This window comes from Alligator sinensis, unplaced genomic scaffold (genome assembly GCF_000455745.1).
Source record: "Alligator sinensis unplaced genomic scaffold, ASM45574v1 scaffold990_1, whole genome shotgun sequence".
Lineage (NCBI taxonomy): Eukaryota > Metazoa > Chordata > Crocodylia > Alligatoridae > Alligator > Alligator sinensis.
The window spans coordinates 377406-393494 of record NW_005842506.1 but is presented as its reverse complement, the minus strand read 5'-3'; the positions used below and the strand labels follow the sequence as shown (position 1 = coordinate 393494).

General features: G+C 43.7%; 1 protein-coding gene across 3 annotated transcripts in view; it reads left to right on the top strand.

Annotated features, from left to right (window-relative positions):
* Positions 1-16089, top strand: part of TECPR1 (tectonin beta-propeller repeat containing 1) — a 38517-nt gene that overhangs the window by 15225 nt on the left and 7203 nt on the right. For 2 of the 3 annotated variants that reach the window (XM_025213110.1, XM_006031459.3), the window contains exons 9-21: positions 653-798; positions 1556-2082; positions 2573-2718; positions 4698-4853; positions 5412-5561; positions 6574-6731; positions 7502-7629; positions 7891-7993; positions 8677-8773; positions 9177-9256; positions 10667-10723; positions 13633-13807; positions 15992-16089. The exon at positions 15992-16089 is cut by the window's right edge and continues 53 nt beyond it. In XM_025213110.1, the coding sequence (XP_025068895.1) occupies positions 653-798; positions 1556-2082; positions 2573-2718; positions 4698-4853; positions 5412-5561; positions 6574-6731; positions 7502-7629; positions 7891-7993; positions 8677-8773; positions 9177-9256; positions 10667-10723; positions 13633-13807; positions 15992-16089 (2021 nt within the window). Of the gene's footprint in view, positions 1-652; positions 799-1555; positions 2083-2572; positions 2719-4697; positions 4854-5411; positions 5562-6573; positions 6732-7501; positions 7630-7890; positions 7994-8676; positions 8774-9176; positions 9257-10666; positions 10724-13193; positions 13580-13632; positions 13808-15991 lie in introns of those variants that run through there. The other variant, XM_025213111.1, reaches the window with a different exon arrangement.

The window sequence follows — 16089 nt, the reverse complement described above, 5'->3', positions numbered from 1 at the left end:
AGGCTACTTGCAGATGTTAAAAAAGCAAAACAAACCTCCTCCTACCTCCCCACCCCCAAACCACACTTTACCTGAAGAAGCAGCATGTTACTTCAACCTGCCTCTGCAACGTCTGTATAGATCGTGTGCTTCAGTGGGGCTTTTTGGCACTTTTAACTAAAGCTGATTCAATCAACTATTAGATAAAAGTGCCGTAAAAGCCCTACTAAAGCGTCCAATCTTTACGGATGTCAGGCAAGCTGGGTTGAAGTAACATATTACCTCTTCTGGGCATGCACAGGGCTCAGCACAGGAAAAACTTGAAGCCAAAATACAGCCTACAATAAGCACAAGGCCCAAATACCTGACCCACTAATAAAGCACACAAAGCTGAATGAAATCCCATGAGTTTGCAATGAGAAAACATTTGGTGGATCTGTCTCTTGTGCATCGTATTTGAGTTAACATTAACAGTACACAGAAGCTGTGCACCACACCTAAAATGCTAGCCCTAGAGAGAAACTCAAAAGATAAACTCTAGATTCAGGTAGGCTCTTGCCTGAATTGCCCTTTCCCCAAGGCTCCTTTTTTTAACATGATGCCTATCTGCATGCTATTCCATTACTCATTTAGCACACAATGACACTCCCTTCAAAGCCTCTCTTTCCCACAGGTCTGGGGAATCGCTTGTGATGATCGAGCAATTTATTTCCGCCAAGGTGTCACACCGAGTGAGCTAAGTGGGAAGACGTGGAAGGCGATTGTATCTGGCAGAGAGAGTGACAGATCTCAGACTGGCAGCTCAACTAGTCTGCTCAGGTACCGAATAAAGTACCTAAATGCTCTGAACTCAGTGATCAGGGGATTAGGATGCTGACAGAGTCCAGGAGGTATTTCTGTGAATACAGAGTACAGGGAGGCCCCTCACTGTAACCTGGAGCAAACCCTAGACTTAGATTCTCCTGCCATTATGTCCCAAAGTGCATTTATATTTTTTCAATTAAAAAGTACAGTGAATAGCAAACGTCATTTTGAAGTAAGAGCTGATGTTCTCACATGGGAGTATAGTGCAGCCTTCTAGGAAAGCGAGCAGACCTGGGGTTTTACAGAGGCAGGAACTACAGAGGGCTATCATGTCCATGTATTGATTATCCGTCTCACCATTGCTGTCACAGCATCTTGCCACTTTCCTTCCCAAAAAGGATAAGTGAATGGCTCCTTGCCAAGTGTTGGCCTGTCTGCCATGAGACTGGGAATGTTGCATAAGTCTTCCACTATGCACTAGGAGTTAGTGTAGCTATGTAGAAACCACCTCCAGCTGAGAGGAAAGCTGCAGCATCAACAGACTCTAGGCAGTCCTGCTTGTTGTCTCTTGGCCAGAAAGATGGTGATTGTAAGATGGAGTCTGATATTTTGGGTTATTTCTGCAGGCCATGTGTTGTGCTTTCTTCCCTGGGGGATGGAACTGAGCCTTGGAGTTCTGAAACCTGAGTAGTTTCTGTCTATCTCTGGAGCTGTGCTAGCTAACAGTGCTGTGAATGATGGCCAATTAGTTATTTGTCTCTTTGTTCCCCAGTGCTGGCTGTTTCTTTAGTGACGAAGTTAGGGACCAAGCAAACTCAATCATTCAGAGTGATGGAGACATTTCCTCCGATACCGAGAGCCCACGTGTGCCTCCAAATCATGCCGATGCTCCCCTTTCCGGAGCTGCTATCAGCAGCAATGAGAACAACGCAGACTCACAGAAAGAAGTGGGTGCACATCTGGCTGTGGATTCTCTGGATTCTGCTCAGGAAGAAGCTAATTCTACTTCAAGCAGTAGTGAGAAAGCTGGTCTTGAAAAACCCGAGTCTTCTGTGGACCAGGACACCCATCCAGCAGAATTGCAGTGGACAAACATTGATTTAAAGGAGGCCCATAAAAACCCAGTCCTCACCTCCAGCACCTTCAGAGAAACATCCAGCGTATCTTCCCTTGGCTTGTTCCCAGTTGGCATTGAAGAACCCTACGGAACTGATGAGCACCCATTTTGGGCATGGGTATCCGGTGGAGGCTGCCTGGTGGATCTGCACAGCCCGCTGAAATGGTTCACTATTCAGACAGGTACTTTCAGTTCCTCATGGTGGGGCCCTGATCCACAATTTGGGCCTATTTGTGATGCCATAAGAGATAATTATAATAAAATACTGTGCATTTAAAAAAAATAAGAAAAGGTGAGAGATCACCCTTGTACTAGTTATTTGTTACCTTTTGTGCATGAGATGAATGCACTTCCTAGTACACGTATCAATTTTGGCACATTTGCCAGAAATATTATGCTCAAAATAATCACTTTGTTGATGTTTTGGGAGTCCATTAGGTCCTTCTGGGAGCTTAGAACAAAATGGTGTCATTGTATAATTGAATATAAACCAAAAAGAGTCAAGGGGCCTCTTATGACTCCACTGATGGTGTTGTAAAGGCAATGTTACCCCCAGGACTGCTTTAACCCATTGTGTTTAAAGCAACAAATTATATTCCCTCAAGTGTCTGGTACTTCAGAGAATTGCACTCAGAGCTCACTTGGCTGTGCTGCTTTTTGGCTGTGCTCTAGGTTTGTCGTCTTCTGTGCAGTCCCTTTCTCTGTCAATCACTCCAGCCCAGACAGCGGCTTGGCGAAAGCAGATTTTCCAGCAGCTAAGTGAAAGGACCAAGCGGGAGCTGGAAAACTTTAGGCATTATGAACAGGCAGTTGAGCAAGTAAGTAGGGATGTCTCGTTTCCTTTTCCATTATTCTCATTATCATTTAACCATTTCAGTTTTGGGCATCATTGATGATACTTTCCAGTATGTGGCCTGAAACCTACTGTAACTTCAACCTTGTATCTCTTCACCCTTGAATCCCGGTAATCAAATCTGTCCATGAGCACCTGGGCAAAGCCTCAGTAAAACTGGAAGCTGTAGGAGCCACTAAATGTTAAGCACGTATGCTCTTATGTAAAAGCATTGGCTAGTAACATAAAAACACTTTCTTCACTAGAAAACAGAAAGCTTATCAATGCCAGTGCACTTGCCACTGAATGTCCTAAAGCTTTTTTTACCAGGGATGTAAGTCTCTGAACTCAACAAATTCAGGCCCTTCTGCTTGCTTTTGACTCTAGTGAGTAACTCTTGTTCTCTCCATGACCACCAGAGGGAGGACAGAACATGCCCCAGCAATTATTATAGTAGGATTTCAGCTTGTCTTCACCATTATTCTCACACAGAATTAATTGGGTCTCTTCATAAATTCCATTTAAGATTTAGGACCCTCCTTTGATAAGTGATTTAAATTGTCTTATCTTTATAAAATATTAAAATACATTGAGTTTTAATTTGCATTTCACAGTGATTTTTAATTAGGGTTACCATATTTCCAGTTCCAAAAGAGAGGACACCTGCAGGGGGACACCTGACTTCCAACTCACAGACCCCCTGGCCCTGCCAGTGCCCTTCACTCCCAACCTGCAGCCTTCCTTCCCTGCTGTGCCTCACTCCCTACCCACAGACCCCTGGCCCTACCAGTGTCCCTCACCCCCCCGGGTATGCTGGTGCCCCTCACTCCTGACCCACAGACCCCCTGGCCCTGCTGGTGCCCCTCACTCTCAAGCCACATCCCCCCAGCCCTGCCGGATCCACTCACTCCCAATCTGCAACCCCCTGCTCTCCCTAGCCCTGCTGGAGGGGGCACCCAGCTGCCCCGTCCCAACTGAGCCCCAGAGCAGTGACTCCAATTTGTGCAGGTGGTGGCAGAGTGAGTCCAGCTCCAGCACAGGCTGGAGGGAAGAGGAGGGAAGGCCTGTGGCCCCCCCCGCCCCCATCCTGGGCTGGGGCTCCTGTGCCACACCAAGCAGCCTGGCCACGGTCCCCGTCCCTCCCAGACAGCATCTTCTGGCTTCCCCACCCTCACAAGCATGGGCACTGGCCCTGGTGCCTCTGGCCCAGCCATGGAGCTTCCCGCTGCCCCCAAAGGGCTCGTCTGCTCCCTTCTGTTGCTGGAGGGCAGGCATCATCCCTCCCGACCCCTCCTGCCCTGCCACAGCCTGAGCCCGGACAGCTTCCCCCGGCACTGCCAGGCACTCACCCCTCTCCACACTCCACCCCCTTCCCCGACAGTCCCCAAGCCCTGGCCCTCTAACCCCCGCTCCCATAGACTTACCTGCATCCAGCTTCTGGGGCTGCTCCCACCACCCTGCCTGGCTGCATGCAGCCACGTGCATGTGCACGTGCAGACGTATGCAGTGCCCCCTGCCTCCAATAGCCCCACCAACAGAGCAGAGCAAAATCCCAGACACTGGTTCAGATTTCAAAAAACCACCCAGATGGAAATGGGAGGATCCAAAAAGAGGTCATGTCCGGGAAAACCCACTTGTATAGTAACCCTATTTTAATCAGATTTAATAGGGGATGGTGTTAGAAAGTGCAATCTTAGTTAGACCGAAACTGCTGTATTTATTTTTATTTAAGTTAATACTGTATGCAAGACACTAGAGTAAAACAATCTCTTTGTGATTTTCCAGCTCTCTGCATATTAGCGAGGCATATATCTGTTTTTCACCCAGCTTTGCTAGTCTTCAGCTGATCACTCTACCTTCTGCTTCCTATTCCTCAAAGTGGTACAGGAAGAGCCAGCAAGGATTTGGGGGAGGGGTTAGGGGGGTCTCTCAGCTTCTCCTTGTGATCTTATGTTTCTGCTACAGTCTGTCTGGGTTAAAACTGGGACCTTACAGTGGTGGAGAAGCTGGAAGCCTCATAAATGGATGGATGTTCGAGTGGCTCTTGAGCAGTTCACTGGGAGCGATGGAGTGCGAGACAGCATTCTGTTCATCTACTACATGCATCATGAGGAAAAGAAGGTGTGTACACCTAACAAAATGTGATCCCAGTCTTACATTTGATAAAAGGAAATGTATGGATACAAAAGAGAGGGTTGAGTGGCTTGGAGGAAGAACATTTTCATAAATGACTTTTCTCATCTCTAGATTACCAGTTCAAAACTGATCCAGGGCATTAGGGAGTGAAAACTCTTTCTGATACTTGTTTCAGCCTCCTGTTAAAAAGTATTTCAGTGAGTGGGTGTCTACAGAAACCACCATGAGCATTATATCAATTAACAATATTGTTGATAACCCAGAGATAGCCCAAATCTTGATGCCTGGCAAGAGGAGTAGGGTTGATACACAATGATGGAGTGGTCCAGAAGATAGATAGGACCTCTGTCATACCGAGCCATAAGGCTAACCCCATTTCCTGAGCACTTGCAACCAAAAAACAGGGTGCCTTCCAAGATGAGACTGTGTCCTTCTTCTGTTCTAACCAGGGACTGCATAGGGCTTAGTCTTATAATTATACTGACTTTGAGGGAAGCTTTCCATGAGTTTGCCTTGGTTACAATGCTCTTTCTACTGTCTCAGTACATCCATGTGTTCCTCAATGAAGTCACCATTCTGGTTGAAGTTTTGAACGACTCCAAGCACTCCTTTGCCCTGTACACACCTGAGAGAACGAAGCAACGGTGGCCAATCCGCCTAGCAGCTGCGACAGAACAGGAGATGCACGACTGGGTAACTGCCAATCTGGTTATTTCTTAGCACTTGGGTTGTGTAAGTTCTGAGCATTAGGCTTGCAAGATTTGGGCTCTTTGGCCATTTCTACATTGGAGAAACCAATTTGGGGGGCATAGGGTAATCCACCTATGCTACAGAAGTGTTGCCATGGCTTACTCGACACTACAGTAAACATCTGAAGCTGCCTGTTATCCCTAGTGCAAGTGATCCCATGATAACACCAAGAGAATGGCTTTTTTTCCTCTGAAATCCCCTAATGTGAGCAAGGTCATAGAAACCACAGACAGAAGTTGTGGCACGGTCACCTCAGCCTGTCCTTCCTTGAGAATTGTAATTAAATTGAGTACTGTGCAATGACCAGACCTACAGATAACCTTAACAACTAAGGTTTGCTCTGCTCTATGCAGATGTTATACTTCTTATAAGGAGTTTAATCTAGTAGACCAGGGGTCAGCAATCCAAGGGCTGGATCTGGCAGGTGGAGCCAGTGGATCTATTTGTCTTGGTGGTGAGGGGCTTTGCTGGGCAGTGGAGAAGCAGTGGCAGGGGAGAAGTGAGGGCCCTGTCCTAGGGCTGGCCCACCTTGGACCTTGGCTTATTCTGGCCCACCACCAAAAAACATCGCTGACCCCTGCAGTAGGCCAAAACTTTCCTGCTTTTCTCTATGCATTGAGCTGGGTATCTGCCTGACTGCTGCTCTACAGCACAGAGATTGCTGAATTTCAGCAGCAATGACAGGGTTTATGTTTGCACACCTCCACACGTTCTGAAACATTTTGGGATCCTGCAAGGTGCAATATACATATCAGAGTCCATTAATTGCATCAATAGTAATGAACTGTGATATGTTTGATCTGAACTCTGCTAGTTCACCACAGAGTTTTAGGAGTGTAGAAGGTTAACATCTTTTCTCTCCCTAGCACTAGATCATTAGTGTTAGATAAGAAATGTGTTAGAACATTAAGACCATGACCTACATCTAGCTCTTCGTTCCTTCCTTGTACCATAGCTTGCTTTGCTGAGCATGTCCTGCTGTGAAAGCAGACGGATTCAAGGCCCTCCTTCCCATCACGCAGTCTGGTCAGTCACATGCAAAGGAGACATCTTTGTTAGTGAACCGAGCCCAGAACTGGAGGCTGCACCACACCTGATACCATGTGACCAAATGTAAGACATTTCTGACATTGCCACTTGCTAGTGAGGGTATCATGAAGCCAGAATTTTCTTTAATGGGCAAGTCATTGGTTTTACACACAGCATGAAATGCACAGTATGCTGCTGATGTTAGCCAATAAATATTTCCCTTCATTCTCATAAGTGACGAAGTTTCCTAGGATCACATTTTAGTTTTCATATATTTGAGCCATGTTTTATGACTCTGATCTATCTGATCTCATTGAGCGTGACCTGAAACAGCTTGCAGGACCGGGCCCTAAATTGTCATAGCCATATAAATGGATGGTATAAATGGAGTTTATATAATATAAATATAATATAAATAAATGAATAATGAATATAATGTGGGAACTGATTATTTAATAACCCCTAAGTCAGAAAATCTGGAGTCCCAAAGCCTGTATCATTATGCAGGGCAGAAGAGGCTCCATAATTATGGTAAAAATCCTTATAAGAGCATCATAATTAGTCATTAAAAAAAAAACAAACAGACAAGAAATTTAACAAACCATGAAATTTAGAGTTGAATTTTAATGAGTGAAACATTTGGAAGCCTGCAGGATTGCAGTAAAAGCAGTCAAGCTGTCTCCAGTTACTATAAGTAGCAGATCAAAGGAAGCATTCTGAACTGCTTGGACCAAAGCTGATTGGGCTGACCTTTTTTCTTTGCCCTTACACAGTCAGAATTCAGATGTAACAGAAAATGTGCCTTGCTCATGAGTATGTTTATGAATGGATTTTAAAATGTCTCTTCCCTTCAGGTTTTGGCGTCAGATAGGAGGGCATCTCCGACTGATAGAATGCAATAGCCAGGGCATAGTGTGGGGCATAGGGTACGATCACACAACCTGGGTTTATACTGGTGGCTATGGAGGAGGCTTCATTCAAGGTAAGGAAGCATGTTTCTTCCACCATGGTGTTTAAAAGTCCCTGTGTGACATCAGCAGAACCAGCTATTTCAATCTTCCATTCTTGTAGCTCTCTTCTCTGTAGAATTTTGTGAGGGGCAGATCCCATCCCTGCAGGGGAAGTTGGGCTTTATATCTTGGTCTCAATACAATATTCATAAGTGTTGCTGTATACCTGCCAGAATTGAGACTTCCCTAAAGTTTTGGCATTGCTTTTAATCCCAGTGGTTTAATTCCTGCAGGATTGGCCAGTAGTGCTGATAATATTTACATGCAATCGGATGTCAAATGTGTTTATATATATGAGAACCAGCGGTGGAATCCAGTCACTGGATATAGTAGCCGGTAAGCTATATTTTATTAAATAAAAAGCATGTAGTTTTATTACATTTCTCCATCCAAGGTATTTTTTAGAACTTATTTCATGGGTAGTCTGTAATGTTTAGTATTAAGTTGGGTTGGAAACTACATGGTCTTTAAGGTCCTAGTGTTGTCAGTGTTCATTAAAGAAGGCAGTGTTACTCATCTTGCAACTGCATTTCATCCACTCATCAGGAGCTCTTGAAAAACAGGACCATGTACATTGTGCACTGCTCAGCAGAATGAACCTTTGATCCCAGCTGGGGCTTGTGGGCATTACATTTAATAACCTGTTATAAAATTATTTAATAACATTCTTTCATGGTTTAATATAATGGGAGCCAAAACATCTTTGCCCTTGCTAAATAAGGAAGACAACATTTTCTTCACACTGTAATAGGTTAATACATCTTCTTCTCCTCATGATGCACATAATAGAATATAGATGGATGAATAGGATGCTGTCTCACACTCCATCACTCCTGGTGACTAAAAGTAATGTTGAAGTGCTTTTTATTGTGTCTTGCATTCACCCTATATTTCTTAACACTTAGAGAATCTAATGACTAAAGAGTGTGTTTAACATATGCGTGCAGGACATACTACCTGAAAGAGAAAGATTTTATTATCCTTTAACATTCTCTCTGCTTGTATGTTGTTTGTTACAGGGGTCTGCCCACAGATCGGTATATGTGGAGCGATGCATCTGGTTTACAAGAATGCACAAAAGTTAACACAAAGCCTCCATCACCACAGTGGTCTTGGGTAAATTTTGTTTTTAAATGAATTCTTTTTAGAAGAATTAATGTTAGAAAAGTAATGTCTACTGAATAGACCCCCCTGGACTGCAAATTTATTCCTGACTTTGCCATAACTTGTGTCACTTAAACCTCAATTATTCCCTATCCATAAAATGAAGATAATCTTTCCTACCTCCATTCAATGTTCTTGGACTCCTTTAAGAATCCAAACCTAAATGTTTATAATACCATGGGACCCAAGAATAAAAAGTGCTCTTGATATGCAAAGTTGTACTACAAGTATTATTGCAGTATACTCTGCAGCAGGTAAAGTGCAAAAGATGGACAGTAAACATTAAAAAGGAATTCCCATGTCATGCTTTTGCTTTCTGTTGTGCTTCTGTTAAAATTTAATTTCCTGACTGTAGGTGTCTGACTGGTATATTGATTTCAATGTCTCTGGTGGAACTGACCGAGAAGGCTGGCAGTATGCCGCAGACTTTCCAGCGTAAGGAATTTAATTTTTTGTACTTAATATCCTGGGTGCCAGTGTGCCATGTTTAACCCCTGAATACTTAATGTGTGTTCATTTGCCATGCTGTGTTGGCACCTTGATTTTTCCCGCACTGTAAAATGAGGGGGAGAGGACTGACTATGTAATATGTATGAATTAGAAGTATTACTCTCTATAGATGTTTAGAAGGTAGACAGTGGGTAAAATGTAAGTCCCACAAGACAAAGCAAATGTTTTCTAGTATTGTAAGGTGCACATGCTTTTCTGTAGTGGGTAGTTTATCACTGGCCCAGGCCAATGCACAGTATCCTCATAATGTTGTATGTTGGAAGTTAGGGGCTAAATACAGATACTAAAACAGCCTGAAGCTGAATCAGTTCGATCTTCACAGGTTAGTCTCAGCTGTGTAGATTGAACTGATAAGCAAGTGAACAAATATTCATTTTGATTCCAGAAACACAGCCACGTGCATGCAGTAGCTCAGGCCAGAAGCTGGGGGGTGGTGCTAGAGCATGCTTCCCTGCTTAGCTGGAGCAGACAGACTGAGCCAAACCTAGCTTGCCCACCCTGCAAGGGGCGGGCTGCAGGGGAGGTCCCACCAAACATCCTGGGATGCTTATAGATTCATAGGTGTTAGGGGCTGAAAAGGACCTCTCAAGATCATCAGGTCCAGCCCCCCTGTGCTTGGGCAGGAAATACTGCTGGGGTCATGTGACCCCAGCAAGGTGAGCATCCAGATGTTTTTTTTAAGATATCCAGAGTAGGTGATTGTACCACCTTTGTGGGGAGTCTATTCCAGACCCTGGACACTTGAGTTGTAAAGAAAATTTTCCTTATGTCTAATCTAAAGTGGTCTTCTAGCAATTTATGACTGTTAGTCCTAGTCTTCCCCTGGGGAGCCCTGATGAACAGATGCTCTCCCAGTCCCTGATGTGGGCCCCTTATATACTTATAAGCTGCCACCAAGTCCCCTCTGAGTCTTCTCTTTTCCAGGCTGACCAGACCCAAGTCTCTCAGCCTTTTATTGTATGGCCTGCTCTCCATGCTGGGGAATTAACTTGAATCTGGAGGGGATCTGGGACAGAAGTTCAATAAACTGATTTAATCTAAATCAGCTAAGTCTGATACTACATCCATCCAGGTTTATGTTAACCCAGTTTCAGCCATTTTGAAAGTGGTTTACATGCACTGAACTTCAGTTTTGTTACAGATCTGAACCAGTTTCCAATTGCTTATGCTGGTTTATGTTTAACTTCTGTCCCTAGCCAGGGAGAGTTTTGCACAAAGAGCAGGATAGAAAATAACAATGGGCTTAAAAAGACTCAGTGCCAGCGGGTAATACTTGAAATCAGAAGGATTTCAGAATCCTTGCAGTATTATTAAGCCATATATCTTCTTTGATAGATCCTACCATGGCCACAAGACAATGAAAGACTTTGTACGACGGAGACGCTGGGTAAGGTAAGGGACTAAGATAGAAGATAATTTCAAAAGTTGTCTGTTTATTCCCTGAAATATCTTGCAGTTCATGGGGAAAACTTGTGTCTACTCACTTGACAATCGGTACAAAAGATATAATCTGCAGTGGGGCAGTCTGTGGTCTTTAGCAACTATTTGTATTGTATTTTTCACTCCAGGCTTTATGAGCAAATATCATCAAGGTTTTAAGTGCAACTCTGTGAGATCTTTCAGCAAAAAGACATCAAGGTTGACTATATGACTAGTACACATTGTTACAAGGTTAGCTAGGTCAGTAGATTGCTTATAACCAGTCATGGAAATTAACTAGTTAAAGAAATGGCTAACTTTTAACTTTAACTAGTTAAAAAAAAACGGTTAACTTTAACTTTTTTTAAAGTATAAGTTAAAAGTAAAAAAAAAAAAAATGAAATCCGACTTTCCCAGAGTTTTCCCTGCCAGCCACTCTCTAGAAGTTACACGTAACGATATTTCTTTATTGAAACTCTAGGACTTCTTGTTCGAGGCAGAGAGTAGTGTGCTTTCCTATGAGATATGGTCTTTTAAGAACTACAAGTCCCAGCGTTTCTTAGTTCATGCTGGCATTTTCTGTGCATTTGCAGAAGTCAACAGGGCAGCCAGTTGGCTGCAGGAGAGGGAACAAGCACAAGCAAGCAGAGACATTGATCCCAGTAAGATTGGGAGCAAGTAGTGAGGGTGAAGCAGATAATGACGTTTTAATTTTAATGAAGATCAGAACCAGCAGCCCAGGGCCCAAGAAGTTGAGCATTACTTCTCATCTGTGAGAAACTTATCTGAGATGTCACCTACTATGAAAAAACTATTCATCCGTTATAACACAAGCATTCCCTCATCTGCCCATGTAGAGCGATTGTTCAGCATTGGGGGCTTAGTTTTGCAAGACAGAAGAGGAAGATTGTCAGATGTAAATTCTGAAATGCAGCTTTTGCTGAAGTTCAGTAAGCATGTTTAAACAGTTTCTGCTATGCAATTGAACCTTCTTTTTCTCATTTAAACTGATTTTCTCATTTCAGTCTAATTTTGATTTTCAGACACTTTCATTATTTCTAATTCAGATGTATTTCATACCCTTTTGTTACCTTTTTGAGCAATAAAAACTGTAACAACAAAGGTTTTCTGTGGAAACAGCTTTCATTTGTCACCTGGCTATGAATATCTCCTTTCTGTTATTCTGGTTTACCTATATGATGCATTGACTTTTACAAAGTACTTCACATGGAGAGGGTCAGAAGGATCTAATATTACATAGGTATTGGTAAATTGTTAGTCTGAAAACCATATGACAAGTATAACATTGTTTTCAGGTAAAGTGGGGTGAGTGCTGAGTAAATTAGTGGGCTTCTGTGGGCTTATGGAAAAGAAACCCACTCATTCCATTTGAAAATGAAAAATGATGCTAAGAGGCAATTCACCATGTTTCACGCATTTCTCACGAATCATCTTAACTTTTTAACTAGTCGCTCCCTTTTTAACTTACCTTTTAACTAGTTGAAAGTGGAAATATTTAACTTTTAACTTAACTCAAGTTAATTTTAAAGGCTGCTAACTTTTAACTTTAACTAATTACATTTTTCATACACTTTTCCCATGAGCGCTTATACCCATGCTTTGCATGCTAATAGAATTACCCCGCTATAAACTTGAATGCAAGCAGAAACCACCTACTACGTAACTGATGAATTATTAACATCGATTTAAGCCAGACTACACTCTGATTGGCTGGAAACAAAAACGAGAAAACCACCGTTGTATTCTAGTTTAAGCAGGAGGAACCTATGTACCCCAGCGTATCCAAAAGGAACTTGGGCTAACATTGAATAGCTTCAGTTTCCCTGGGTGCTTTCTTGTGGCAAGCTATCAAACAGGCGCACTAATAAGGAGCTGTAAGCCTACAAATTGCATGTTATTCCCCTGAAAATTTGGTTTTTGTTTTGTGCTTGCAGGGCCAATGTTTTGGCTCTGGACTTGTCTCTTCCTTCTCCTAAGCAAAGCCTGAGAGCCTGAAACTGTTGTTTTATTGTACATCCTGTAACTGCGGATTGCGTTCAAACACTCTAAAGGGTGATATGACTTACGTCAAGTTGAGAACCATCCTTAGAGGCAAATGTTTCTGTCAGGGTACAAATTTAAATTTGAAAGCAAATAGGAAACTGCTTAGGGCTACATCCTGGTTTCAGGCTGGAGGAAGGAGGAATGCTGTTTATTTTTTGGCAGTGGGGAGGTAACTATTCTGATGATGAACTTTAGTGCAACTTCCCTAATATGCTTCTTGCTTGTATATCCCTAATTCCTTACTTTTTTCTTGGTGGAAACTGAAACAATGTTGCTTTCCAGAACACTCCATTCAAATGAGCTTTTTCTGTATCTCTTAATGGGAAATTGCCCACTTTCCCTTCAGTGTGCTAACTGCTGAACTGTTGTCTTTGGATAGCCCCTTCCCTGAATCAAGTAATGAAGATGCTCCCACTGCCAGAACAGAGGAGGGAATGGACCAGCTGCAGAGTTTTGCTTTCTACGGTGGAGTCCCCAATCTCTTCTTTGTCTTGATACACTTGGCTACGATTAAAAGGGAGACAGGAAAGTAGAGCAAGCTGCAAACTCCTTAAAGGCCTTGCTTTTGCTTCATTAAAAATTCCTGACAAATTACCACTCTCGTCTTGATCTGATATGCTTCAAAACTTGATCCAAAAACCCCATGCTGTTTGGTGTCAGCCCTCTTGCAAACAGGAAATACTAGTTTGCATAATCTCCACTGAACAAAAGGGTCTGGGGATTATTTCTGCCTGAACTTTAACTACTCCTGTCAACAGCGGAGAAAATGTAGTGGAGAAAGTACATATTCCTAAAACATTGTGTTTTTTCTTCTTCAGAAAATGTAAAATAGTCACCAATGGGCCATGGCTGGAAGTGCCTCCCATCACCCTGTGGGACATCTCCATAATCCCCAGTTCAGCTGCAGATGAAGAAGACTCCATAGCTGTCTGGGCAGTCAGTGACAAGGGAGATGTGCTCTGCAGGCTTGAAGTAACGCAGCAAAATCCAGCCGTGAGACTTCTTGTTTATCTTTACTGTCTCGTTTATATATAATTAGTGTATATTGGCATTCAGTCACTTCTTGTTCTCTCAAGTTACTTCTCTGATTGTTTTCCCCTTTGTGCTTCAGATTTGAAGCTCTTTGCCCTCCTATGTAAACCCGATTATTCTTCAGCTGCTTTTTCCTGTTGCAACCTTTTTCTGACCCTATACAGTCTCCATCCTCACCTAGTGCTGGCCCTATACTGTCTCCATCCTTTTTCTGGCCCTATACAGTCTCCATCCTCACCTAGTGCTACCTCCTAGGCTTGGAACAGGTTTTCTCCTACCCCATATCCCTCCCTAAGACCCATTTCCTTCACTTCCCTTTCCATCACTGAAGGCTCTCCTACTACCTTCTCTTTGAACTGCTGGTAATAATCTGATTTAGATACTAAGCTGCTCCAAAGAAGACTGTTCAAATTATGGCTTCACTTGAAAACCCACTGAAGTCAGTCTTTCCATTAACTTCACTGGACTCTGAACTGAGCCCTGTTTGTTATGTAAAGACCCAATATCACCTACAAATCCTGGAGGAAAGACTGCAACACCAGTTTCTCAATCCAGTAAACAGTACAGTGGTCTTCAGTAGGACTACTTGCACTCTCAACATTAAGCATGTGGTTACCAACTTTACAAGATTAGGACCAAGATGCATTATTTTACAAAACATTTGTTTCTACACCTGGCTAACATTTTTCATTTCTTTTCATACTTAAAGTTTTGAAAAAAGTAAAAAATTCATGAATATTTTGTTTTTTTCTTTTAGTTCTGTCTAGGAATTGTACTAATTATGATTGAAATCTTAACACCCTTACAGAAAGTTCGCAGAACTGAATATTGGATCTCAGCTATAGAATAATCTGAACAAAAGGGTGTTAAAAAGGGTCTCTGGCCCAGATCATCAGAGACATTTGGGCATCTAACTGCCACCAGTTTTAACACACAGGGCACTTCTACATGTGCAAATGCTGTAGGGTGGGTTTGCTCTATAGTAAGTTACTCTAGAGTAAACCCACCCCGGGCAGGCATCTACACTTGCAGGGATGCAGGAACAGATTTGTTGCTTCTGGCAGCAGTCTGATCCTGCCCCCTCCGGCCTCTAGCTCTAGGCTCCCCCTGGGTACTAGCCCAGGGGCTAGGAGGGAACATGGGGCCAGGAGACAGCTGTCTTCTGGCAGGGGCTGGGAGATTGCTCCCTGCCCCTGAGAGCTGCCACTGAAGCCCAGGTGGGGACAATGTCCCCCTGCCCCAGCAGTTGGGAACTCCCAGCCCTAGCTCCCCAACTGGGGGCAGAGGGCTTGGAAAGAGCTGCAAGGGAGGGGCAGGTTATTCTCCACCCAGCTAGGGGCTCTCTGCTAGATGCCCCACTGGCAGATTGGAGAGGGACCTGCCGCCCTCCATCCCTCCCCTCAGCTCTTTTCAAGCCTCGTGCCTCAATCGCCCAATCGGGGCTTGGGGCTGGGACCTGCCCCTGATTGAGACAGTTCCCAGCCAGCCCCAGGCTGCAGGGGAAGTCTCTAAATGCAGCCTGGAGCTGGCTGAGGGCTGCCCTGTTCCCAGCCCCCATTCGTGGGCAGGGAGTGGGGGCTGGGACCTCCCTGCTGCCAGGGCAGGGGGACATTGTCCCCACCCGGGCTCTTGTGTCCTGGCAGCAGGCAGCTCCCAGGGGCAGGAAGCGATCTCCTGCCCCCTGCTGTCCAGCTGACGGGGAGCAAGTTTGCTCCCTTGTCAGCTGTCTATATGTGCTGTACTGTGCAGTAACTAATGTGAGTAAATTTGCTATTTGTATTTATAGATAGCAAATTTACTCACTATTAGAGCATATTACTGTGCAGTAAGTGTCTGCATGTGTAGACAGTGATGCTTACTGTGCAGTAATTTGCTCTTATATTGAAGAAGGCATCTTGTGTAGACATGCCCACAGAGTCCAATTTTAAGCTTACCAGAGTCACTGATTTTACTGGGAGTTTGGCAACTAAATAAGTTTAACCACCTGGGCCTCTGTGTCTAAGTCAAATGGTTTAATAAAAACTATTATTCAAAAGCTGTTTTATTTTCTAGGATTTTTTTAATCAGGTGGTGGGTAGTCAATAGGCACACAATCATTTGGTTCTCTAATAGGGTTGTTTTTACAAAACTGTTGTCATTCCTTAGGGAACATCCTGGCTTCATGTGGGAACAGATCAACCCTTCATTTCAGTATCAGTTGGAGCTTTTTACCAGGTCTGGGCCATTGCTCGAGACGGCTCGGC